This window comes from Helicoverpa zea, chromosome 12, assembly GCF_022581195.2.
Source record: "Helicoverpa zea isolate HzStark_Cry1AcR chromosome 12, ilHelZeax1.1, whole genome shotgun sequence".
NCBI classification, from domain to species: Eukaryota; Metazoa; Arthropoda; class Insecta; order Lepidoptera; family Noctuidae; genus Helicoverpa; species Helicoverpa zea.
Genome location: NC_061463.1, coordinates 10,426,313 through 10,453,546, shown reverse-complemented (window position 1 = coordinate 10,453,546; position 27,234 = coordinate 10,426,313). Strand labels below are relative to the sequence as shown.

At 34.6% G+C, this 27,234-nt stretch overlaps 1 protein-coding gene and 1 long non-coding RNA gene across 4 annotated transcripts in view; one reads left to right on the top strand and one right to left on the bottom strand.

Annotated features, from left to right (window-relative positions):
* LOC124635429 overlaps positions 1–16,169 on the top strand; it is a 31,226-nt gene extending 15,057 nt beyond the window's left edge. Inside the window, exons 3-5 of one of the 3 annotated variants that reach the window (XR_006985005.1) lie at positions 4,203–4,298; positions 8,257–8,295; positions 14,680–16,169. This is a non-coding gene — a long non-coding RNA (uncharacterized LOC124635429). Of the gene's footprint in view, positions 1–4,202; positions 4,357–8,256; positions 8,296–14,679 lie in introns of those variants that run through there. The other 2 variants (XR_006985006.1, XR_006985004.1) reach the window with 2 other exon arrangements.
* A 6,918-nt stretch (positions 16,170–23,087) lies between these two features.
* LOC124635428 lies at positions 23,088–26,463 on the bottom strand. The gene is made up of 2 exons (XM_047171311.1): positions 23,698–26,463; positions 23,088–23,198 (listed from the first exon to the last, which is right to left on the bottom strand). The coding sequence occupies exons 1-2, from the start codon at positions 26,461–26,463 to the stop codon at positions 23,094–23,096; spliced, it is 2,871 nt and encodes a 956-aa protein (XP_047027267.1). The 3' UTR covers positions 23,088–23,093.
* Between the last annotated feature and the right edge of the window lie 771 nt (positions 26,464–27,234).

Sequence of the window (27,234 nt, the reverse complement as noted above, 5' to 3'; positions counted from 1 at the left end):
TTTTTGACGCAACGCTAATTTGTTTCTGAAGTTGTCAATTTATATGTACGAAAAAATACAAATATCCGAATTAATAACCTCCTCTTTTTTGGGAAGTCAGCTCCTAGAGTTCACTCGAATTAGTTGACACGCATATTCGATATTCAAATGAACCATAGTGAAACATTAATTTTTAAATTCAATAGCATATACCAAAGAGTTTGTCTACGTTCTTTCCGTGTTGCCATCTCTAAGTTCATTGGCTGAAATATTGAGGAAAAAATCATACAAAAATTATGGTGTGACCAGTATTGGTTGCGCAATTATCATGTGCACACTATTTTTAGCTTCAACTGGCTGTTTTTATGACATTATCTAAATCGTGACGTATTTAAAAATATAAAGTATAGCAAATTGCAATGTCAAATAACATAAAATAAGTATACTGAAACAAAAACGGCTTTGGAAGTTTGTATTCTTTTTTATTTAAATAGTAAATACTATACTGTAATCTACAGTGGATGTACCTAAACGGATTCAACGACATATAATTACAGTAACTCTAATTATAGCTCTAAAAAGGTGTAGTTTAGGTTCGAATTCTTCGTTATCATTTCTGAAAACTATTTAGCATTGCATTGAAAATTAATTAATTACTGATTTTTTAACATAAGTCAATTAATTTAAAAATTATTGTCTTGTTTAAACAAATCACGAACATTTCCACTGTTACGTTTGTAAATATTCCCAAGTACAGTAGGGTACAGAAGTTACTTATAAACCAAGCCATGTACTAAACCCATTAAACGTTCACAAACCACACACATGCACAACTTACCTGTCTGGAAAGTGCTTCTTATGTGTTATGTCATTTAATTTCGTGGCTTCCTCAATAAAATTTTATAGGCGTTAATTAGACTAAGGGGGACCACAAGAACGTGATAAGCGAACGATTCTCACTTTTGTTGTACTTACAAAATACCCTTTTCCATACTTAAATATGTTTCTTTTGCGCAAAAATAAGGCTTGTTACACCTGACGGATGTAAGATGCAAGACATTAAAATTGCTTTAATGCCACCATTAAAATGGACGAACACTTTTTGTTGCGATGATACTTTAATATTTATGTTTTAAATGGTTTAGGAAATTAGGTTTTTGTTGACTTAGGAATGTTTTTAAAATAATAACGTTTTGCTAAAGAAAAAAAAGGTGACTTGAGAACCTCCTCCTTTTTGAGGTCGGTTAAAAATAAGTACTCAACAATTCATAATTGAGGTCAATTAATACACCATTCGTGATAATCGATTGAAATTATTCGTATTCGAAAACATCTCGATACAATTATGTCAAAGATTTTAATTAACATTTTGTATCGTTTAATTTAATTGGAGATCGGTATCTTATTGCGTCGGTATTATTTAAAATTCTTTGTGTTAACCATTAAACAGAATGCCTGGCTTTAGTTTTTTGAAAATTACAAACTGGTATACTGGTATACAGGGCACGATTATTAGATAAGAGTTTTTGCATCGAAATACGTATGTTAATAGGTGTAATTATGGTCTCTGATATTCATTAATTAATTACCATTCGTGTGCATGATACTTTACATAGATTTTTTTTTTCGAATAATTATATCGAATAATAATTATTCGAATCGCTTTTAACTAGTCCTGTATATTTTTAATGTATCTACCATTATTATTCCTACTATTATGTATATTTATTCTGTTATATGTTGGTTAGAAATATACTTACTATTTATGTAAAGGAAACTAAAGTAAAACCGAATTTTATCTTCACCACTTGTCTCTAGGATGTGTGTTAACTATCTCAAAACGTAAACTTAATCTTGTCTGTCTGTTTGTTTGCGAAAACAACTGATAGTGAGCCGAAACGCTACGTAGGCGGTTTGTTCAACAATTAATTATTATTTTAGACGTTATTTCTTAGGTTAGAAAGCAAAATATGTTAGCAGAAATGCTAGCTGTTAGCTTTATATATTTTTTATTTGACGGGAGCATGACAAGTTTTGTTCTATAGTAATCTGTCTAGGAGCTAAGAGTCAGAAGTCATGTTTCATGTATTAATTTGATAGGCAGGGGAATGGCTTTTAATACTTACTTTAAGTGTGATTAAATATTAATTTAGTATCTCTCACATATTTATAGCCTAAATCCTATAGCCAAATATCCATAAACTTTTTGACGATACGTTCTTTAAACCAACTAATCATACCCATAGACAGTTCACGCGTTACAAACATTCATGTCCACAATAACGTGGTAAGTAAATATAATATTTCTTTTTTTTTGTTACAATAAAAACAATAGTAATTTATTAAAACGTTTTAAGGGGAAGGGCTGAAACTAGGGCAGTTCTATACACGTCATATCATGATGTAATACTAAGTAATCAAGTGTTGTTGACAGCTCATAAATTATATTAGTTCATTGTACTTTATTAACTTAATTAACGGTAGAAATGTAGCTTGGATATCCTTGACAAACTTAGATTATGAGAAGTGTAGCGGTTTTTGTGATAGGAACGGTTTTAGACGGCAATTCAAGCCTTAAGTAGATGGCAGGATATTTTTTTTTTGTGTTTATCGTTTTAATGTTGTTATAGCCAAAACAAACGCTTAATTTCTTTATCTATGAAGGTCCGTACAAATCTTTATTGAAAAAATTAAGCTCCTCTTTGTACGATTATTACAAAACAACATACAAATAAAAACATGAAATAAAAATAATCCGTCATCGTTCATGCCTATTGAGAATTACCCCTCAATGAAATAATGTGAATAATTATTAAAATATGGTGGCCATACCTACCCCTGTGATCAGTCATTGCGCAGGCGTGGCTATCGGTCTAATCGCCCCCGCCATAGACACGACGCCATCTTGCTTAACCATTTTTAAAAATTCCTTGTCCATTTGCAATGAGCGCTAGCGCATACAGCCTTGTTTGGCTTGATGGATCACTTGTATGAATTATTTAATACATTTTTAAATATAATTTCAATTTCTATGCTAATTTCTGTTGTGGTCTTATGCTGTTGTAGTTCTTTTTTTTAGTACTTGCATTTCTCATAATTACTGATGGTTTGTTGCTTAACAGTCGTTATAATTTACCATAGTGGTTCGATTAAGTTGTAGGTAGGATCAAAAATATAACTAGAGTTTGATTAGTTGAAATAGAGATTCGTCAAACACGCAGGTTAGCAATTAATCAGAGTAACACCAAGCCCATTTTTCTACAACTCTAGAAGATTTAGATCTAGTAAAAGATCGCTTTCTGACGGTCGGCTTTCGAAAGGTTTAATTTCGACTTTTTTTCTCGCGTTATTTTTCACGATACGGTACGATAAAACCTGTATGTACCTCTTATATGTAGAAATGTGGAGCGTGCAACAGCGTATCATGAGGCGGCATCGCCTTTTTGTCGGTTACCACGTTTTCACGAACAACAATAAGTACTTTTTATAATGTACCCTGTGAGGTCAGAAATGTGGACGTACAGAAATGACGATGTTACTGATACTGATCAAAATAAAAATAAAAACACTTGCAAGCTATAAGTTGTAAATACTTTTTTAAATGACCATTTAAATGTAAGTAGGCTTAATATCAAATAAGCAGATCTAGGTAACTTCAAAGAGAACTCGATATAAAAATTAATATGACATGAACACGTGAAGCTAATTATTTTAATTTAAACGGTAATTAATTAAGTAGAACACGTGTATCATGAGTATTTTTTTCGTTAGCTAGATTATTAATTGGGCAAAGACGAAAAATACTATTTCGTTTAAAACATTAACATAAATAATATCGAACATTTATCTAACATGTGTACAATTTTAAGGGTTAAACTAAAGATTAAGTGAATAATCAATTAAACAGCTTTAACTGGATTATTGTTTACTAACAATTTATAATTAGACCCAGTTGTTATTAAACTTAATATCAATTATAAATAAATTACTTGTTTATACGTAGTATTTCTAGAATGCTGATACATGTTTTTCTCGTTGCGGATAACATGAGCAAACATTTAAACTAAAATATTCACGTCATGAACACTAAACTGATATGTTTGTTGAGCGCCACAACGTGGTAACCAAAACAAAGATTGAAGGTCAAAAGTAAAAAAAAAAATGGCCCTCTCCAAGCTCGTTACAAAATCATATCGATTAACCAAAAACTTCTTACATTTCAGATGTGTCGGAAACACGAGATCGACAAAAAAAGGGGAAAAAACGAAAAAAACCTGAATACCACCGCGGCCAACCTGTTGTGTGCACGGAGACATTTGGTGAGCGCTCCATATTATTCTTTATCCTTTTCTGTTCCACTTTTTTAAAGAAAAAACGTAAAAAACGATGAAAAAATGTAAATAATACGATCCTTTGAAAACGAGATACGAGTGGGCTCAAGATAGTGGCGCACTGAGAGAATTTTTAGAGTATTCGGATTCAAATTATGATGTACCGGATACGATCGATGGAAATTAATTTAAACCACTCATTAGAACAAGTATAGCGTGATAATTATACACACCCATAAAGCAATTTATCAATGAGTTTATCATACTACATAAATTATGACCAGTTTCACCTTGCACTATCATTTTAATTTCGCTATCTGCTAATTAAATGATAAAAGATAAAAACCAGTGGAAAACAAAGTCACTTTGTTTTAAGAATATTTTTTTGAACTCTGCCCTGAATAGGCTAGTTTCCTAAAAAATAATAATTAGTCCGTCTTGTAGATTGTCCAAAATTAAGCGATACGTATTTTTTCTTTTTTAAATTGGATCAGAACTTGTTAAGATATAGCGTGTTAAAGTTGAGTGTGACGTCACAAGTTGCTACAATTTTCAGGACACTGTGACGTATAAGGCCCCCACTCCTAATTTTTGAAGTGTATTATCTTTGTCATTTTATGTTTAATTAAAAAAAGAAAAAATACGTATCCAATATTTTTTGATTATCTAAAAAGCGGACTAAATATTATTTCATTATTTCGACCCTGGACACTACCCTATTGTTATAAGGAACATAGGTATGCAATGGAAACAGCTCAGAAGTTCATGAATAAAATGTATCATAATATTTCCGAGTAAACTATCGGAGAATATAACCTTCTTTGTGGCGGCCTCAATAGGAACAAGTATATTATGAGTATAGGTATCGGTATGTCTCAGTCCTTACGACGTATCGGAACGGACAGGACCACTCTAGTTGACTTTGAGTGCAGGTATCGTAGACTTTTTTATTTTTTACCTTTTTCAAGTGCCCTCCGAAATAGTTAAAACCTATTTATTCGATTCGAAATTGGGGTTAGGATAAAAGTTAATTTGACCCAGCTCGTGAAGGGTTGAAGTTTTTTGGGATATTTATTACGAAGAATTAATATGTTTTTTGTCCTTTTTCTGAAGACAGTTGTTCTTTAATGTGGTACTTAATAATGTTTTGGATGTTTTAATATTTATTTACGACGTTTTTACGAGTGTCAGTCCCTTTTATAACAATTTTGTATGGGCTTACAAGAAACTTTGTTATATTAAATTCTTCTCGCATATCCCTTTCTTGCTTTATAAGGCTCATCTTGCAACAATTATATGAATCACTCTGTCTTTATGGCCATTAAAACGGTCACGACCCCGGATTCACGCGAATTCAAAATTGTGTTCCATCTTTAAAAATTTGATCCAACCCTGTTTTACCGCGTCACTTGCAATTTTATAAGCATTAACATTTCATAATAAAAATAAAATGCAGTTTCCTTGAAACCACCTCAATCATGGTTAATTTGATTACTTTTTGTCACTGCAAACGTACAGACAGACAATCACGACTTGTTGATATGTTTTAAATTATATAGTGCTGTTATAGCCAGGCTATTTTGCTATCCATTCATTGGTGGTCATACGTTGTATTATAGGTCTTCAATTTTATATCTATAGGGTCTATTTTTGTTTGGATTGTGTCCTGAACGATCAATGTTTCAAAGAAATATATGTGAATACTACCTGCCTGTCGAGATGCGTGGAAGGTTGTATGCAATAGTGATGCACTTTTATGCCGTATTCAATTTATTTTGTTGATTAATATCTCTGTAAACTTCTGTATTGTCTATGCTGCTTCCTGAAGTTTCCCTTTGTCATAGAGCACAATAATCAGGAGTATTTATGTTTAAAAGAATAATAAAATTCTATAGTATATGGAAAAAGTGATAACAATAAGAAGTGGTATAAAAATTGATGACGCATAAGAAATGAATTCCTGTGAAGTTGTTTTTGTTATTATTTTGCCTCCATTCTTATTTTAATAATATTATTTTCTCTGCAATACATGTTCAGAACTTTATAATAATTATCTAAGAAATATTGATTTAAATCGAATCTTCTTTAATCTCCGTTTAAGCGTTCATTGCTCAATCTAACATAGACAGATGCTTGCACCTGCTACAAACCCGTTGGAATAGAGTAAAAAAATATACTTTTTAATTTTAAAGCAACTGTTTTTTTTAAGTCCCGACCGTGGGACCTTGCTGTGTTTACAGTTTTCTGTTTATATTTCAACACTTGTGGCGACAAAATATTTAACAACTTTGTTTACTTATAAATAAGGCTCGGATATGGATATTTTGAAAAACGTCACGTGGTTCAAGGATTGCGAATACGAAAACATGTTTTGGGTGAAAAAGTTGAATATCAAGAACTAGGTAGTTAAATAAAATGTCTGGGCTTCGTTATAATTTTTACTTTAACTTAAATAGATAAAATCTGATACCTATGATCAGTTAAGTTTTACCAAAATATTAGGCATCTATTAAATTAACATTTTGAAATATCATGAATACATACATATTGCATTTGTTTTTATACTTTCAATCAATAGATCAATGTGTAAAGGGTGGACGACACGATTGCAGTGTTTTTATATTATTTACATCAGACTAAACGCGATCTTGTGTATTTTTCTTTACTGACCCAAAACCTACCTGCAAGTAATGATGCAATATTAAGGTAGGAATAATTAACTGATAATTTTACCTATGATTACTGCCTAACTGCCTCTCTCATTTGTTTATCTACGCCTCTGCGGTCCCATTACCCGCATATTTAAGATAAAAACATGTATTTGGAAACTTCCAAACTTTGTAAGGGTATTCATTATTAATGAATTTTTAATTTAACTATAAAATGTTTCATTGGATGAGAATCATTCAGTTTCGATCGTAAGATCGTAACCGGTTCGTGGATCATCGGCCACGCCCGAGATCGCCATATTCAAATTTCGAACGCTTAGAATATTTTTAAATACTTATTTCTCCAGCCAGATTAGAAACTAGTTTTATTCTTATTTTAAATTTTACTCAATCTCTATCGTTTGAGTTGGTTTGAGGTAATTGATTTTGAAGTATTACGGATTTGTTCTGCGTATATTTACAAGCGATGCTAACGCAAAAAATGATAAAGGACAGGCCTAACAAAGACTTAGGTCATGCAGGTCGCGTCGGCCATTGCACGGCTGTAAAAAATAACGCAAAATCATCGCCCAGTGCAAAAACATGTATCAGTGACTCATATTTTTATACCTTTACGGAACGACTAATAAAGGAAATTTGTTGTCCAACGCTAACAAGTATGTCGGTCGTTTGAAATACAATGATTAGCTGTCATTTGTCAGTTTTCGTGTCTCGTGCGACGACCGAGCACTGAATGTGACACAGAGGCCATTAACGTCCACTGAAAACTAAATAAATTTTGTAATTTGCACCTTTATGTAAATTACTTTAATACGTGTCTACCGAAATAAATAAGACCTATGTTTTTGATTAAATTTAGAAGTAGATAATAGATTTATAGGACATAGAGACAGGAAAAACGGAATTAAGAAACCGTTGTTTTTATAGAGGTGCATTTGACAAGTGACGTCATTGTCCATGCAAATAGTGCGGTGATCACAATAGCTGTTGGCAAAAAGTGTATCGAGCAAAAACTAGCGCCGTTAATATCGACTAGGATAAACAGTCACAAGTTGACCGTGCCAAGGTCACGGGGATTTTGAACTTGGAACAAAAAAATATTCCATATTTGAATATTGCATTCGGCTCGGCTGATTGATGGGATTTCTTTTCACGGCACGCGATTGATTCGCTTTGTTTTTTTTTTCGGGTGTTGCCATTCACGCTGCATTCACATTTAAGAACTCCTTTAAAATTATATTCAATTGTTATTTATTCCTAAATCTTTTTTGTTGCAGGGCCGCACATTTAAATGCGGGTGTAACGACTCTTAAATTGTGAGTTATTTTTAAGGTTTGCTTATAACAAAAATGCATAAATTATCTGGCCACACGCCAGATCCCTTGTACGGTTGTGAGAAAAACAAGGCAATTTTAAAATTTGCTCTTTATATGAAGATGTGGAGAAAGAAATTCCACTTTATACGACGCCCCCGATATCCGTTATGCATATCGGCCTTATACGGGCCCTAGAAGAGTGTCGGCCGTCTCATTGTCTTTCTGTCCGTCATGAGTGAGTCACGCCATTGTTGGGTTACACAATAGATGTCTTTGTGCATTGTGCCCCGGGGGACCCTGATGTTACGTATTTTGTAATAATTAGTCGACTTCTATTTGACTCACAAATGATAATTACTCATGCGCCTACTTTCTAAATTTTATTAAAGATTGCGCCAATAATTATTGATCGTCCGTGGTATAAGTTTTTGTGAAACGCAATATCTCACACGGCACGCGTTTAGGGGGTCACCCTTGCGTAGTGAAGGGCAAAAAATTCAGAGGGTTCGTCCAGCATAATAGATATGCGAAAACTCAATCGCGTTCGCTTCTAACAATAAAATCCAATGATCTAACTTGGTAAATCGGTCGAACGATTATGACCCCTATGTCGCCGAAAATATGGAGTAGATTTTTTTATTCGATTATTCGATATCCCCTTTGGAATAGGCAACTTGTAGGCGGGAAAAGTGGTCGTTCGTTCAGATATGTCAAAACAAATTAGTGGTATACTTGTGTATGTAGGATCGAGCACTATTTTATCTCGTTCGTATGTCGTAGGTGCGAAAAGGACGAAATCTACATGAATATTGAATACGATTTATCACCAGTTTTTCCCCTTTAGGCGTTCATCGATGTGTGGGCTATGAATAAGGAGTTTTGAGTTGTTTCTGTTTTATTTTTCTGAATTATCACGTTATTTGTTACAACATGGTAGAAGTGTGGAAAATGTTTTTATGATAATTGTTATGATTCTGGTTTATTTTTGAATATAATTCTAGACGATTAAGTGTACTTCCTACATTGTAAAATGCCTACGCCTTGGGCTAATAACACACTATTATTAGGTTGCTGCTTGAAGAATCTTATTCCAAACGATTTTTCATTAATACTTCAGCACATAAAACACCACATTCAAACTATCCCCAAAAAGTAAATTATCCGTTAGAACAGCACATTTGTTATAATTCCCACAAGAACAGTTATATAAATTGCTTCAAATCTTCAACTTAATGAAACTTCCACCACAAAGCATCGCGTCACGCACCCCTAAAAAACTCGACCAACGCAATCGGTATCGAATAATCGAATAAAACACGTAATAATCGTTATCGGACGCAATTACATCGATAAACGTTTGAAATTGTAAAAGCCTGATAATAATTACGCTGGCCGCGATAATTTGCCGCTTAAATCGAATAAATTTCACGTTACCGATCATGGTGAGATAGCGGTATTTGTTTTACAAGAAGAGCACTCATGTGGTTTTGTTTTTTTCATCATCATCTGCCTAACCTTGACTCAACTATGTTGGGGTCGGCTTCCAGTCTAACGCAATGCAGCTGAGTACCAGTGTTTTACAAGAAGCGACTGCTTATCTGACCTCCTCAACTAAGTTATCCGGGCAGCCCACCCTAAGGCAAGACTGGTTGTCAGACTACCCGTAACGACTGCCAAAGATATTCAATGACAGCCAAATGTGGTTTTATTTTTTTCTACCGAATAATTCGAATAACCGAAAAAATATAATGAAATTGCTCACTACTCACTAGTTGTTCAAATAACGAATGATGAGCCGAGTGGGTGGCGACGTTCGTTGATGGGGTAAAAATTACCCCCGAGGGGTAAACACCCTATGTAGTGATGTGTGTTTATGTGTGAAGGAGGGTATGGTAATGGCGTATTTCCTGGCTGCCCCACACCACTCGTAGGCAATGTTAAATTTTGCAATGCACGCACTTTGAACCAATTCATTGGAAAGACGAAAAAAAAGTTTTTTTTGGTTGTTTCTCTGGCTTGATTGTAATTGTTTTATTTCATTTAAATCTACACAGTTCCAACTTTGATTTAATAGGCATATTTTCTTTTTATTACCCTCAATAAAGATTATGACTTCACAGTTCAACAGCACATTGTACAGAAATATCATTCCGTAACATTTTTACGTTTTTATTGGGCGCCATAAAAGTAACGTATAACTTACAAAATGGCCGTTAAAATGCAACCATTAAACGCCTCCCTGAAATAACCCGAAAACGAGTGTTTGCATTTTAGCGGCCCGGGTGAATGCATTTCATAGTCACTGTACATAAACTGTGTGATTAACTGGTTGTCAAATATAACATTTTGCAAGTACAAAAATGATAAAAATAATATCCCCGACAAACTATTACAACCCTAACGAAAATAAACGCACGAATCCATTAGAAAAACATATTCAAATGTAGCATGCAGCAGTAACACTAAAATGCGCGTTCACAAGTAATTACACTAATGTACGATGCCCCTGTAAACTGTTTTAGGGTTAACAGCGTCTGCGGCTAACGCAATAAAATTACTTTACCGACTCACTTGCCAAGTGTGCAAATAAAATTATTGTTTGCTTATACTCCACACACACCATTGTGATTCTTTACAAAACGCCAAGAATCCTATTTGAATTGCGAATGAACACAAAAAGAAAATACTGATAGATTTTTAATTTTAGAATGTAGAGTAATTTTAATCGCCTATAAAATTTAAATATGGAACGCGCGGGAAATGTCGCCGCCATAAACGCACGCATCCATGCATCGACTTTTGGCAAGGAACTACTTTTTACTAAACCGTTTCCGAGCACAATAAGGATCCATTCAAGGCAATAAACCCTATTCGGGCAATTATTTTCACAAAGTCACAACACTATCTATTCATTATGTCTGGTTTCTTGCGTTACACGTTTTGAATTATTTATTTGCGGTAATATCAATTCAGATGCGACAAAAGGCCTGTTAGTTGGTGCGACTGTGTTGGCAGCACTGTCGTTCGACGCTCGACCAGATTGGCGAGAGCCATTCACAGTCGTCCGAACTAGTGATGTGAGTTAGTCGTAGCATTCCGTTATCCGCGTACAGAGGTCGCGGTACGCTGGTTATTGTGTACGCAACGGGCGTCAAACGCGTATTTATTGGACATTCGCAGCGCTGCGTCAGGCAAAGAAGATACGGAGTTAAACTGCCATCTGACACGCGAGCATTAAGTAGTTTGTATCAAGTTTCGCCGGATTCCGTTCGCTACTTGAGTTATACGTAGCTGTCGTGTGTAGGGGCACTTATGTGCGTCGCGTGGAGTTACAATTGAGCCGTTCATACATATTTAGTCGGCATTAATTTCGTCGAATCGGATTAAATGGCGATAAAACGTAACTTTCACGTACATTTTACGCAAACATTTACGTGGCGCGTGTGTTTTGTGCTTTTGCTTTGGATTTCATGTAATCGGTGAGCTGCATATTTTTAATTTATTTTTGTTTCCGTATTTAATACATAGGTATGTGTATATTTTTTATCAGACACCATAATATTTTTTTTTCTTGTTTTGACTATGTATTTTTTTATTATTTACTTACCTTTTTAACTTAATTGAATAAAATATTTCAATGCTACATTTTATTTAAATAAGATAATAAACAAAGAACAATACTTATCTCAGTAACTAAATTACGTATCAACATAAATATGCAATCTCTCGCTTATCATTGAGATAAAATTTCTGTCTGATAACAAGTTTAAAATAATCAAAATAGAACATTGTGCTTACATAACTGGGAAAAAGTATCTTGTAAAGAGTTATATCTTGAAAGATTGACAGAAACCTTCGTGGCTGTCATAATAAATCTACTTTCTTATTTCTATCGATAGTACCTATCTAGCTATTTATCTATGGAACACGTGAATTCTATTTACCTACCATCACGAGATAGATATATTTTTCATTTTGTCTTACTTATTATCTATCTGAAATTAGTCACCCAGATGGATTCGGATTATTTTTAGGATCAACGGTCAATGTCATAAATGGCTGACCAAATAATAATTTTCAAAAGTGTTTCAATACTAATCTTAAAAAAAATATCTGATAAGATATCGACGCCACAGTGTTAAGCAGTTTTGAAAAAGAATATTTCAGCTACTTTTGAAGCTGCCTGTTCCTATAATTTACAGTAAAAAAATTTAGATATATTTTTGCCTACAAAAGTCACAGCTACAAAAAAATATATATTATAGCTACCCAAAACAGTACATAAACTAAAGCCCCTTACACACAATCCGTGATAACATTACACGAACATTCATAAAGGTGTCTCCCAAATCCCTCTCATTTTGAGGATTCCCAGTTGAAATTAGTTCGCAAATCTCGGGCTTACCCACCCCAGTTAAGTACATGTAGATTTCTTTGCCATATTGTTTAGGTTTTTTTTTTTTTTTATGGGACAACGCATTTTGTAGCTTTGTGCACGGTTTTATGGTGGAACGGAACGTATTTCGTAAAAAAATTGACGAAAAAAATTTTGGTGATGAGAAAGAAATGATTTTCAATGTTCAAGTCGTACGTATTCAAATTGAGATTGAGCTTGAAAAACGTAAAAAAAACGTCTGTAGTGTTTTCCAAGTAAAAAATCTTGTTTACTTTTGTTTTTCAGACGTATTAAAATATTGCTTAAAATTGCGAGATAACATTCGATTAGTACAGATAACTTTGCAATTAATATTCCATGTTATTCTTTTCCAATTTGTAGTGAAGTCCCAACCCCAAATTAGTACCCAAAAAACGTTTTTCAAATAACGTAAAAACGGTTATTCAACTAAAACCATTGAATTTGTAACGTTATTCTCCATTTTAGCGCTAATAGGCAAATATTAACAAGTCTGTCTTTCTGATTGTTTGCAGTATCAACATTTTTGCTTGAAACAATGATTGTTTACATATTTTTAAGTGGAACGTACGTTTTTAAGTGATTTTAGCATTAGTGGTTATTTTGTTACCTAAGCCTTTTGTAAGCGAGTAGGTATTTGGATAAAGAACTATGCATCTCAGTAAAGTTAATAGATCAACTATTGAAAAGAGCACACAAGAAAAGTTTCTCTTTTAAAAATTGTTTTCTTTTTGCAATTTGGTCCTAAAATATTTCACAATAATATGAAATGTTCCATTTTCGTGATAGCTCTATAGGAAGTGTTTAAAATAATTAAGCCGATAAAGATAATTAGGTATCTCTATCTGTCAAATAAAGCACTCTTATAAACCAAACACATTAAACAGATGCTTAAAAAAGCGAATAATTACTTAAAAGCAACTTAATAATCACAATAAATAAGAAAATACCGATACCATCTCCAAATCAGGCCCCAACATAGAAAGACCCAATTATAATAGACCTGTTAATTTCACTAAAAACTTCTAGTCAAAATGTCAACTTAAATTGGGTAGCCACCCTTTGTCAAACTAATTATAAAAGTAGGGTGCAGACAGTTCGTTATGGCTCATTAAAAATGAACTTTAAAGTACATGTGTATGTCACCTTAGGGCCTATGCCATAATTTAATGTAGGCCTAGGCCCTTTAACGCTCTTTAAACAACTCTGTTTCAGTTTAACGCTTTAATTTATTTTATACCACGTAATTCGTAGGTAGTGCAAAAACATGGTTATATTTGTACTCCTTTCAGTGTTTATTACGAGTATTATTTTTATTATCTGTTCCTAGGAACCTTAGGAATATTCATAGCCGGGAAATTATTCGTATTTGTTTAATCTTTGCAGGTGTTCACGTGACCGTATCACTTACGGACCACTGTATACAATTTACATATCTGGAAGTTACCATAGAATTAAATGGCGAATGAAGATTATTATTGCCTTTAAACCATCCTCCCTAAATTCAAAGTCACCCGACCAGTTCCCACGAAACTTCCTGGTTCTTTAGAATTAAAATCTAAACATTGTAACCTTCAAAATAAGATGAATTTCTTATGCAAATGACCAACTTCCCACGGCTGGCAACATTTGCATACCCAAAGGGTTGATAGTCCCTAAAAATTTTGCATAAAATATGCAAATCTCAAAATACCGCGAGTAATTATGCGAGATTTGACAGCTGCTGACTTTTTATTCGAATTATTTAAAGATGGCTACCGTATCAGGTGGGTAACCTTGGCAGTTCAGATTTGGCGGCAAATTGTTACATTATGGGACCACATGGCGGTTTCTGAATTTAATTATAATGTTTTCTTACACATTAAATGTTAATAATACGAGACAAGATGAAAGAATTTATGGAGATTTTTAACGTATTTTTGTTAATGCTAATTAATAGAATTAAGTAAGTAATAAATATTTTATTTCAGTACGACAAACAAGATTGAAAGCTGTTTACAATGAAGATCAAGAAGAGACGGAGTCTAGAAGTTTTTCGCAGTTTTTGGAAGTTTCTTCGTACTGGTGATTACCACTAGCGAGGTATAGAGTTCCTACGTATTCTACCACTGTAGGAACTTCATACCGTGCTCTTGGGTTCGCCAATCTTCTCCAATTCTTCACCATCACGCCTTTGAAGATGACACAGCAAGAATTAAGTCGAAGAAATATTCTCTGTATTATTTATTTTGTAGTTTTTTCATTGTGATAATTTGCATTTGCGTGTTATAAAATGTGTACCAAATATTGTGTATCAAAGATTATGTAATCTCCTATATACTTTATGCTATGTACATATCATACCTTCTTCTGCATTTTTGTCTGTAGAGGATTAATGTGTTCATTGTTAGTACTTACATTGTAAGTAATTAGGATTTAACTAACTAACATATGTATTATGATTCTTCAGCATAAATGTATTTTATAACTATGTTCTCCAAATATTATGATTTTAGTTCTAACTTTGTAAGTGTGTTTATCTTCTTGGAATTATTCTATTATTTTAATACTAGCTTCCGAATCATGTGGGAACTATTACACGCATTATAAAAAGTAGCCTTCTATCTGACAGAACATATCAGACCAGAAGTTCCCGGGATTAGAACGTTTAACCAACTCTACAGCTTTATAATATTAGTATTATGATTTTAAGAGTATAGAAACTGTAATTATTATAATAAATAGACACCTCACCCAATGTAGACGTGATGGTCGTGATGTATATAATTTAGATTTTCCTAAATATTGGCCAAATGAGGTTGGTATAGGGAAATAAACATAAAATAACAATGATCCATCTATTTATGTACTACTTACAGGAAATATATGTTTATATGAACAACGTATAACAGCTAACTGTGGTTCAGCTAGTAAAGTTACGAACATATCTACATGATATTGACCACACCCAGACCGATTGTCGGCTGTTCTTCGGCAAGGAGATCAGCCAGCTGTGCAGGGCATGTTATATTAATTATAAATCTTTATTCTCAAGCAACAAGACTTAAAGTGTTAGTAATAATGTTCCTTATCCTATGGAAGTATTCTAAATACCAACCTGTACATAATATGTGAATCACCACCACACACTCGTCACCGAAGTGGACAGGTTGCAGCAGCGATTCACATATTCATATTCACATTTTATGCCATAACAGTCATGGTGTACAACATTTTTCAGACTCAGAACAACTCCCTTCCTATTCCTTCAGTCTCATAGGAAGGCAATCCGACACGACTGGGGAGAGATCAGGCGCAGGATCGACATTTACGTGCTCTTCGATGCACGCGTGTGTCAATCACCTCTGGGTGGCAGTTTAAAAAAAAACCACCGATTTCGGTCCGTGAATTGGACGCGTTCAAAATACCTATGTGGATCAATAACTGCTTTGTTTAATTAAATGAATTACTTGATAATGTTTTACATTGTTTTATTTACCTATTACTTTTCCAGCTAATAACCTGCAGAGACCTGGTAGATGCAGTGAGAAGAAGCCTAAATAGCGTGGTTAAATGTACTCAGAAAATATTTATAAGATTTGAATTGATAATTTTGAAGTAAATACCTGGGTGACGCTCAAACATTATTGAATGAAAGTTTCAGTAGTGACATGAGAGATTAAAACACTCGTATCTAAAATTCACATTCTTTGAAATAATGTAATATTAGCCTACCCCCATTCTGCAAACAAAACAGTCACCCGACGGTTGGCGCGATGGAAGGAACAATTTTTTTTTTTAAGAAAATCGTGAATTTAATGAAAGTTTTTAGTCTATTTGATACTGGCCAAATTTATATTTTTTTATATAGACACTAGCTTCTGCCAGCGGTTTCACCCGCATCCCGTGGGAACCTCTGCACGAATCCGGATAAAAAGTAGCCTATAGCCTTCCTCGATAAATGGGCTATCTAACACCGAAAGAATTGTTCAAATCTGACCGTTCAAACAAACAAACAAACTCTTCAGCTTTATAATGTTAGTATAGATTTACCTAAAAATTTAATGTATATGTATAAATGAGTAAACGGAAAACAATATTAATAGATCCCCATTCGATTCCAAAGGTTGATGACCAACGACCATATTGACACAAAACATTTTCCCTAAAGGAAACGTACCACATTATTATCAATAACAATATTATTATTTTAGTTATTAAACTGTCAGTTGTCTGTTATCACTATATTTGCCAACTATTATCAGACTTGCAGCGAAATTATCGTAAATCAATGTAATTATAGATTTGGTGTTGATATTACACGAGTTGGAGTTATTTTATGGAACGTACAAGTAAATATTTAACATAAATTAATAAAATAAAAGCTTGTAAAAATAGATAGTTTACAAAAAAAATATCTTTGAAGGGATCCATATTTAAGGCCTAGTGGATATCGCTTAAAAACCACATAGGTAGGAACATACTTACATTTTGTATCTACTTTACGGCTATCTACTGTTCACAGCAGTTATAGCTATTACGATCAAACTGACTATCTATTGATTCACACTCGTTATTAGAGAACGGGTAGATCACAACACTTTATCCTTTCAATCTAGGTAATGATAATGAGTAGCTAGACTTTAATAAAGAATCCTGTAATCCTGATTCACTATAATTTAATTTAAAAATACTTTTTGCACATTGTACAACGGCGAACTTCACGCCTTAGGCGTTCTCTGCCAGTCTACCTTAGGGTGGTGGTGAAATAGAAGTGGTAGGTGCAACACAATTTGAGCATCAGTGGAAGATAATAAAAATATATATTTATGCATATATAAATATAATATATATATATATATATATACATATATATATATTACTATATATATGTACAACTGTATCCAGGAGAATGTAGGAGAAGATGGTAAGAAAAATGAACTACTGTAATGATTCCGCCAACTTGCCATGGATGTGATTTCGCAGTTTCATTTTAAAAGTGTGTCGACTATTTACCATCCTGACCTCCAGAGGTAGCTCATTCCAGAGAAGAATAGATTTCACAAAGAAGGAAGAGTGAATAATGTCTGAACGGTGAGCAGGGCAGTGAAGAAGACGATTATTAGAGGAGCGGAGATTATTATGGTGATAACGCCTTTTCTGTATACGAAGCGGCAGGGAACAGTAAGTTAGTTTCTAGTTTTATATCCTATCATTAATTTGCGTATGTTGGTTAACCTGTAATTGGCGACTGTGTAAGCCCTAGTAATAACAGAATAGCCATGTATACAAGCTGTTGATTTGCATCCGTGCCATATTCAAGGAGGTAATTATGCTAATGATTCTCGACCCAAATCAATAAAAAAATTGGTACGTAATTTTTTTTCTCTAATTTTTTTTCGGCATTCCGTAAATGTCATCTAGCCTTATTTAAACTTGGCGCGTATGTTACTGGCGTTAAAACCGTGCTGCACCCTCATACAAACGCAAACACAAAGCATACGCAACGATCACTCATAAATTTCATTCATAAAATTGGATTACTTCGGAAATACCACGACATTACAATGACAAAAAAAGCAGTGCATATTAGTTATTTCCCATCTACTGTAATTCCAATCGATTATTTACGTTTTTTATGTCCTCCTCCTGAAGTATGGCACAAATGCAAATCAACACCTTGTATATTTTATGTATTATTTATTCTATATAATACATAAAATATATACATGTATGTATTATATATTCTATATAATACATAAAATATATACATGGGTCCATATATTCTATATATATATATTTTTTTTCTTTGCATGTAGATTGTATTAAAAACTTCACCTACCACTGCTATTTCCCCACCACCCAAAGGTAGACTGGGAGAAAACGCCTAAAACGCCGTTAAGTCCGCCATTGTACTATTTGTGCAAAAAGTATTATCATCATCATCATCATCATCAGCCTATCGCAGTCCACTGCTGGACATAGGCCTCTCCAAGTGCACGCCACTGAGATCTATTTTCGAAGTAAAAAGTATTATAAATAAAATAAATAAATAAAAAACAGAAATTGTACTCTAAGCTTTATCTACACAGAAGCTGTGGGTAAACCCTTGAAGAAATAAATAAATAAAGTAAGTATCAGACAGGACATCAATCCCACCCCTCGTCAATGAAGCTGAATATCTGACAGTACTTTATATGTAGCCACTATGTATCTACCCAGACTTTTCTGGTCCCTGAACAACAAAGACCGTCGAAGAGAAATAGATGGTATTTTGTTTATTCTAACTAGTATATTTTTCTTATTCCCTAAGTTGTTATTATCCATGAGACGTTAAGAATGTACATACATATAACTTAGAAATTTTATTAACATTGGTAGTTGGTAGGTAGATATTACTCGTAAAAATCTTTAAAATAATGCTGGACAAATATAAGAGCTGTGTAAGATGGGATGACGATCGAAAGATGCATTAACCAAATTCTGTCGCAATGTGTTAACAGCATTAAACATTTTAGGCATGTCTAGTTTTCGTCAGAAATCTGTTTACAGCTTCTTTCATTTACTTATCGCCCTTTTTATTTTGTTTTTCACATCCCTTTCGACATCAGTAGTTTGTGGTAGAAAACACTTACCTTCAAAATACCTAAGTATTCTTTGTTCTATGCATTCAACCTCCGTGCCTATCTACTTGTTTCGACAAGTGCTTCAAGTGTTTAAGTTTTTCTTGCGACTCCAGTAAAAATGAATTATAATTAATGCTGTACATTAAGTATTTTGACTTGTCAAGATTCTAGCAGTTAATATAATAAAAATAAACTACGAAATCTTTACTAGGTATAGCATTCTAGGAAGGCTGCAACATGTAGGTCTCTAGATATCCATTTTAGACCACTAAACCATAATTTATTCAAATTAAGAAAAAATAACTCGGTTTCTGAACTACCTAGATTTTTAAATGCGATTAGACCATGATGACACTATCAAGTCTAGACGGATCAGACTATTTTTAATTTACTTTTTATTCATGAAACTAAAATAGAGAAGAAAAAATAAATATGGCTATCGACATCGATAAATCTAAAGTTATTTTAATTCAATAAAACTTCGTTCTGTCTGAGTAATAAAACGTTTTTTATCGAATAAAGATGTCTGATTCATGAGAAATACGAAGTATATATATTTATTTTGATAAATCTAAACGTAAGAATATGTTCGTATGGTAATAAGTTTAATATCTATTTAATTGGATCAATTACTTATTTTTAAATCGATACACAAATTATTTAATTAATTGGGAATCTGGATAGTAAGAGTAGATAAGTTATTTTCCAAGAAAGATTATATTTTCCAAAAGTATCTATTTCTATAATTTCGAATATTTCATTCACCCTATACATAGAGAATATTAGTAGAAATCTTTACATAAGCTAGCCATAGACAAAAACAAATTCCCCGTCTCGTAAAAAGGTTCTTAACAAAAAAAGTCTAAACCAAATAGTTTATACCTTTACTGCATGTTATCTTTACCCAAGAATTCACTTTTTCGAACAATCCCGTTCACGTTTACCGTGAAAGGTGGGTAAAAAGTTTTTTTTTTTTTCATAATTTTACCGTTTTTCCTATACATTGTTCTGTTAGTTATTGGTTTTCATCACGAAATGTATTTAAGGAATGTATGCGTACAATAACGTGTGAACGAGTATTGGTCAGGCTATGTTTCGTCATTACTGAGTATTTTTTCTTAGAAGAAATTACCTGTTAATTAAATGCTCGTCCGCCCACTGTTGATTTTGTGGCGATTAGGTGATTATTTTCTGAAGTAATTGTGCCTAATCCTTTTTAGTTAAGACTAGCAATACTACTAAATATGTCGTGGTTAAGACATTTCTTAAACAAATAAAGTTGACATTAAAATATAAAAAAAATGTTGTAGATTTAGTGAAAAGTCTTAATTTGCTTGATTGCCAGCGCTGCTGCCTATCCGTAGTCTTAGGTTCTATTCCATGGTCAGGAAATTAGGTTTTATCAGTATTAACCCTGAGTTTTAATACCACCATACCTTAACAGTACGCTAGTTAGATAGTGATATTTATTTCCATTTTATTTTGTAAGAAAACCACTTAAAAATACTGCTACATTTAAAATCTTGTTAAAAATACTTGCCCACTTAAAAACCAGTAAAATCCCCATAAAAATCCTATACATATTTCTAAATTCCAAAGCGACTTTACTATCTACATCGTGGTAATATCTTCGGATCAACATTAACTATTGTGTAGTTTCATTATCACTTCTACGGGACCCTAAATATACATGGTGACCAAAACTGGTCGGGTTCAACGGTCTCTACTCATTAGTTTTTGATCACACCCTCATAAACAACATAACATCATATGTCCCACATGTAATTCACACCATTTTCAACTTAATGCCGACGTAGGAAAGGAGAATTTACAATGACGTGCTTTCTGAAGATTTTTTTACCACTCCGTATACAACTGGTTTTCTACTTTTGGACGTTCGAAATGATAAAATTCCTCTTTTGAGCACCTATAGATTAGAAAATTCTCAACTATAAGTCAGAAATGTTTATAGGGCCGGCTCGGGGCCGGTTTTTTTAGATAATTTCGTATGAATGTTAAAATAGTTAGTGTTTTAGTATTCTCATATCGTAAATGTTCGTGAAAGAATGTCGGCTCGCTTCCATTTGCATTGAATTGATTTCAAATTAAATATTCTACAGTGAAAACAATTGAGTTTGGCAATTTACGATACTCTTTTGTTTGTTAATCATCGCGTTTAGAGAAACGTTTTGCGATGAGTCACGGCGTAACTGACAAATGGCTGTTAGAATATCAAATAAGAGATATCGAATAAGCAGAATGATGCTTCATTCTGACACTATAATATACTTTTTTATTATTTATCTCCAAAAGGTTTTTCATTTTATTTCCTATCTGAGTTAAGTCTTCGACTACCAACTTGCTCCATAGCGTTTTATAACCTCCATACTTTTTATATGAAATACTACCGAATAGCTTAAGGAAGTGGCACACAATAATAATATATTCGTCTAATCATCGGAATGCATGCATTACCTACGATGCATGACAAACAATCATGAGATGGACTGAGGAAAATATAAAGCACTAGCTGGTGCCCGCGACTTCGTCTGCGCAGGTTTAGTATTTCGAACAATATGTTTACAAATTGTAGCCTATGTGTTATTCTGATGTATAAGCTATATTATTGTAAAGTTTCATTAAAATCCATTCAGTAGTTTTTGCGTGAAAGAGTAACAAACATCCATACATCCAATTTATAATATTAGTAGGATTAAGCGCTATACAATATTTTAAACCTAGTGGTCAAAGCGAAAAGCTCAAGTACGAGAGTACGGGTTCGAGTCTAGATCAGGCAATTACCTATATGACTTTTTAAAGTACATGTTCCTAGGTAAAGTAGCATGGTACTTAAGTATAAAACCAAAAATTTTATGTTAGAAACGTACGTAATGGGTCGATTATCTAAATACTAACAGCCGGTCCCAATATTCTATCCCGTTGATTTGTTTTGATTACTAGAGTTACAGGTCAGGCAAGTACCAATGCAACTTTTCTAAGCTTGTATGTACTTTCTAAGTAATCTTAGACACCAATGGGTGATAAAAAAAGGTGAAGGAAAACTTCTTGAGGAAACCTGGACTAATATGGCCTTACTACAAAAATTTTAACCACTGTTTTACATTTGTCTAAAAAAAATGTGGCTCCAAAATGAACCATATGTCAACGTCATAATTTGACATTTTTTTAGACAAGTCTTAAACTGACGTTAAAAAGTTTTTGTGGTAAGACGGATAAAGTCTGAAATCTCCAACCCGCATTGAGCAAGCGTGGTGATTAATGCTCAATCCTTCTCCATGTGAGAGAAGGCCGCAGCCCAGCAGTGGGACTATAAAAAGGCTGTAACAAACTAGAGATAGAATTTTGACATTAGCCCCATACGAGTAATGCCAAATTACTATCTCTAGTAAACAACACAGTATAGGATATGGGTAAAAATGCTAGTCTAGTAAAATAATATGATTGTAATACAAAGCAGGTAAGATTTTATAGGTATTACTAGCTGTCCCCGCAGTTTCACCCACGTCCCAGAAGAACCATTTCTTACTACCAGATAAAACATAGCCTAATTCCTTTTTCTGCAGCAATTTTTATTTAAATCGGTTCATTAGTTTCGGCGTAACAGCGCAACAAACAAACAGAGTGACTTTCGCAATTACAATATTGGTAAACATTGGTTTTACTACAAAATTAGGTAAAAAGAGACTTCCAAAACTAAAAAAGTAAAACAACAACAGACCGACTAATTATTTATTGGCACTTCGATCCGACACTGTTAGTCACTTGCAAGAACGTTTCAAATGCATCATTCTCAAAAATTTGTTCTCGTAGTAAACTGGCACCTTCGATACTTTCCGTACACCGCCTTCCAAAGTTGCCGGGGCCTAGGGAACAGGGTTCAATGATTAAGTGCCGCCCACTCGCAATGCACGCAAGTGTAGGTACTCCGCGTAGGAACTGTGTTGGCGTGGCAGCATTGTGCACGGAACAAAGTGAGCTTGTTACTCAAATGTACATTCTGATGGGACAGATTTAATTATTCGACACAATGACTCGTTTAGATTGTAAAGCTACGAATGATAGAAAGTTAACTAAGTCATGAAATTCCGTAATTTAAGAGAGAATGACTTTAATAACATAGAACGAATACTCAATAACATCTACGACTACAGGCGATGGCATAAAAAATTCAAACTTTGGTACAACGTAGCGTGTGTACAACACTCGTATGTAATCAGTAAAACACTATATTTGTCTAGCAATTTAGCTGAGTTAGCACCAACACGCTACAAGTTAAAGTAATCACGCTAATGTACAGTTAAAATTGAACCTTGTCTCCTAAACTATAGAACACTGATTCGGGTATTGCGAACGAACAGAAACCATTTCTTTGGCTGACTTCCTGCAGCAGGCGGGGATCATCTCGCACATCGGCTGGTGCACACAGTCGGGGATGGCGTCGCAGGGTATGCAGCCATCACACGCGCGCGCCAGGCACCGCGGGATCATGATGCACGGCGGCTCGTGTCTGCACACCATCTTAGTCTTTGGCCGCACTTGAGTACCCGCCTCCTCCTTAGCTGTCAAAACTATGTAGTTCCTCGTACAAATAGGCACTTCAGCGCATTTAGGCTTATGTGGACAGGATGTGACGGCTCGGTTGCGGGCCTTTAGTTCCATCAAACACAGAGGTACCTTCTCACACATCGGTACATGCACACAAGAGTTCTGTAGCTTCGGATCATATTTAGGCTTGCGACAAGTTCTAACGACTTCACAAGGTGGATAGTGGTTGCATATACTTTGTACAAGTTTCTCTTTTTTCACTTTAGCTGGTTTTAATTCTATGATTGGTTCTGATTCCTTATTGCTATTATTCTCGGCAGGTGATTCAATGTATTGACAACTTTCATTGGCAGCCATGTGTGGTTTCTGTGTTTCAGTGTGTGACACCCAGTACTGACAACTTTCGTTAGCAGTGACAGGTTGCTTCTCAGCCTCAAAAGCAGACAGTTTATAGCGTTGACTGCTCTGATTTTTTGGGGTTGCAAATGGCGAAGGTCCGTACTGACAAATGTCATTTGTTTTGGTCTCAAATGGCTGCACACTGTATTGACCACTCTGATTTGTCATCATCTGCTGTTTCGGGATCTCAAATGGTGACACCCGGTAGGGCAATTTGTCATTTGTCGGAATCTGATCTTGTGGTGAGTTATATGATGGCATCCGATACTGACAACTATCATTTGCCATTTTTTGCTGTTTGGGGATCTCAAAAGTTGAGACTCGATACTGGCAACTCTCGTTGGTAGACATGTTCTGTTTCCGTACATTGCTTTCAAGTAGATATTGACAACTTTCGTCTGTAACCATCATTTGTTCTTTTAATTTTTCTGGAATTTGATACTGACAACTCTCGTTTAGCTTATCGTTCTCAAAGACATTTTCCTTCGAAGGAGGGAGATACTGGCAACTTTCATCGGCAATTTGTCCTTGCTGCTTATCTATTGTTGGCAAACAATATTGAGCGCTTTTTTGCCTCTTGGAGACTTGCCCTAGCTGGAAACCAGACTTGATGCTGTTACCATTTGTAGCTACTGGGTACATATTCATAGTCGTTTCTTCTTTAGGAGGCGGAAGATTGAGGCACCCGTTGATCAAAACGCACGGGGGGTTGTGAATGCATAGTATTTCACCTCTATACTTCTGTGTTAAGTTACCTGTAATTTCATCGTGTGGGACCTGGCAGGGTCGTGGTATATCAGCCATAGTCATAGAGCCTGTAGACTTTGGTACAACTGCAGCGGGGGGCGGCGCCGCACCGTTTGAATACTTTTTTGAATAACACTTACATGTTACTTTCACTTCTTCCTGTTTTTTGTTTGGTGGGGGAGCGGGTAGAGGTGCGGGTAGAGGGACAGTCACGGGTAAAATGGGAGATGGTGTAGTCTGAGTTTCATTAACAATTGCAGGAGGTCTTGCATGAAAAGAGGCACAACAGGAGCATGAATCTTGCTTGTATGGGGTCTGGCTTTGATAGGCTTGTGGAGGAGCACTCGCATATTGCGGGTTGTTATTTTTTTCACAAGTAGGTGCACAGCAGTGGGTGACGATGGTAGTATTTGTATTTATATCATTACATCTGCACGGCTTCCCCAGATTACCTTGGTATTTCATATTGATTTTATTGAAGAGATAGTCCCAAAAACCTGAGCATGTGCCCGGTAGATCACTACTACAATCAGAAGGTAATGGGGAACACCTTTTATAGGTCCCTTGATACTGACAAGGAGTTGTATATATATCATATGGAGAGTTTGAAAGTGATATCGAAGGGTACTGCTGCTGTATGTTACATTTTGGGTCTGATCCCTCATAACCTGGGGAATAATCATTGAGGAAAGTTTTGTTACGCTTTGACTTTTTCGTTTTAATGAATCTTCGAGTTCTGTCGTCCTCCGTGGATGATGTCAAACTGTTACTCATGTTAGAGTTGTCGTATCGGAAGGTTTCGCGAGGCGATAACGGTTCTCGGACAATTTTTGTGTGTTGAAGTGGAGTCTGCTTGGAATGAACGTTTCCTTCAAAGGCATAAACAGGTTGGACGGCGTAGCATGGCTGTCTTATAGTAGATTTCCTTATTTTGTGTTCACGGTTGACGCTGGCCTGACAACCGTTATCTATGTTTACGTTTTCAGCTTGGTTTTCCTTTATAATTGACATTTGTTTAACATTATTACTCGGTCGTCCGAACATGCTTGATAGACATGGCATTACTTTGTGTCGTATCAACGAGCGTTTAGACTTTATTGTTACTATTTGGTCCCCGCTGTCTAGAGTTTTGTATTTTTTGTTTTTGTAGGATTTTCGTACTTTAATTTCGCCTACTGTTTCTTCGTATTGATTTAAAGAGGTTTCTTGTCTTTCCCACATTTCTGTAGAGGTGTCTTCCGACAGTACATAATCATTGCTATTGCATCTCTGTAAGTGGGGATTTCGCTTTGGGTATAGTTTCTTCATATGGAATTTATGTTTACCCTTTTTGCCTGTGACAACGGGGCTCTGTATGCCTTCGAAATCGGAACTGTCTGAATGTAGCTCTAAGTTAGAATCGTAGGTCAGTAAGACATTGCTCGATACATTGCTCATTGTTTTTTTTCTTCATCACTTGCCAAGGCACTGACATTGCGAACCACTGTCTGTGCCTATGTTTAGGCAATGTTAATACTTTGTACAGTCACATTTTTTTATAAATAATAATAATATAAAATTTTATCAATTTAGTCGAATTGAAGTCTTTTTATAGAACTTGTCATTATTATTTTTCTGTAGGTGTCTGTCATTAAGATTTTTGACTAAACTTCTTTTGAGGAAAGAGGTTGATCACAGATGGTGTTTCATACTAAAACCTGAAAAGTTATTCAGGTTTTTTGAAGATACGAAGAGGTCACAACAAGACATTGTCAGAGCTACATTCTACCCTATCACAAACGCTCCAACAGCCAGATTTTAATCACATCACAGCAACACGGTACAAAACGTTCTCAAAAGGATTCCTGGCATTATTTCTACGGTAAAAAAGCGGGTATTTTTTGTAGGGACCAGGCCACAGGGGCTAAAACAAAGAGCACGATGTTGTATGGTATTAAATGGCGTATTAACGGAGGTGATACGTCATAGTTCATAGTTACGTTGCATGAACGGCTTGTTGTGTAGTGCGGGGTGCGTTTTGATACTTGTTAGAAGGGTTATTTTAAGAAATAACTTAACCGCAAGTGCTTAGTGAAAGTACTTCTGTTAAAGAAAGCTACGTCGGTAGTAAAAATAAGGGAAAAAATACGGCGGTATTATAATTATGTATGGATATATTTTTTTTATTTTTCTTGCGTTGCATCTGTTGCGAGAGAATTTCATTTGACA

Bases quoted from the DNA above. Each gene is read 5' to 3' on its own strand.
- LOC124635428 (XM_047171311.1), bottom strand. From the start codon at position 26,463: ATGAGCAATGTATCGAGCAATGTCTTACTGACCTACGATTCTAACTTA. The intron at 23,199-23,697 runs GTTTCTGTTCGT...CCTGTTCCCTAG, and splicing joins GGAAGTCAGCCAAAGAAATG to GCCCCGGCAACTTTGGAAGG.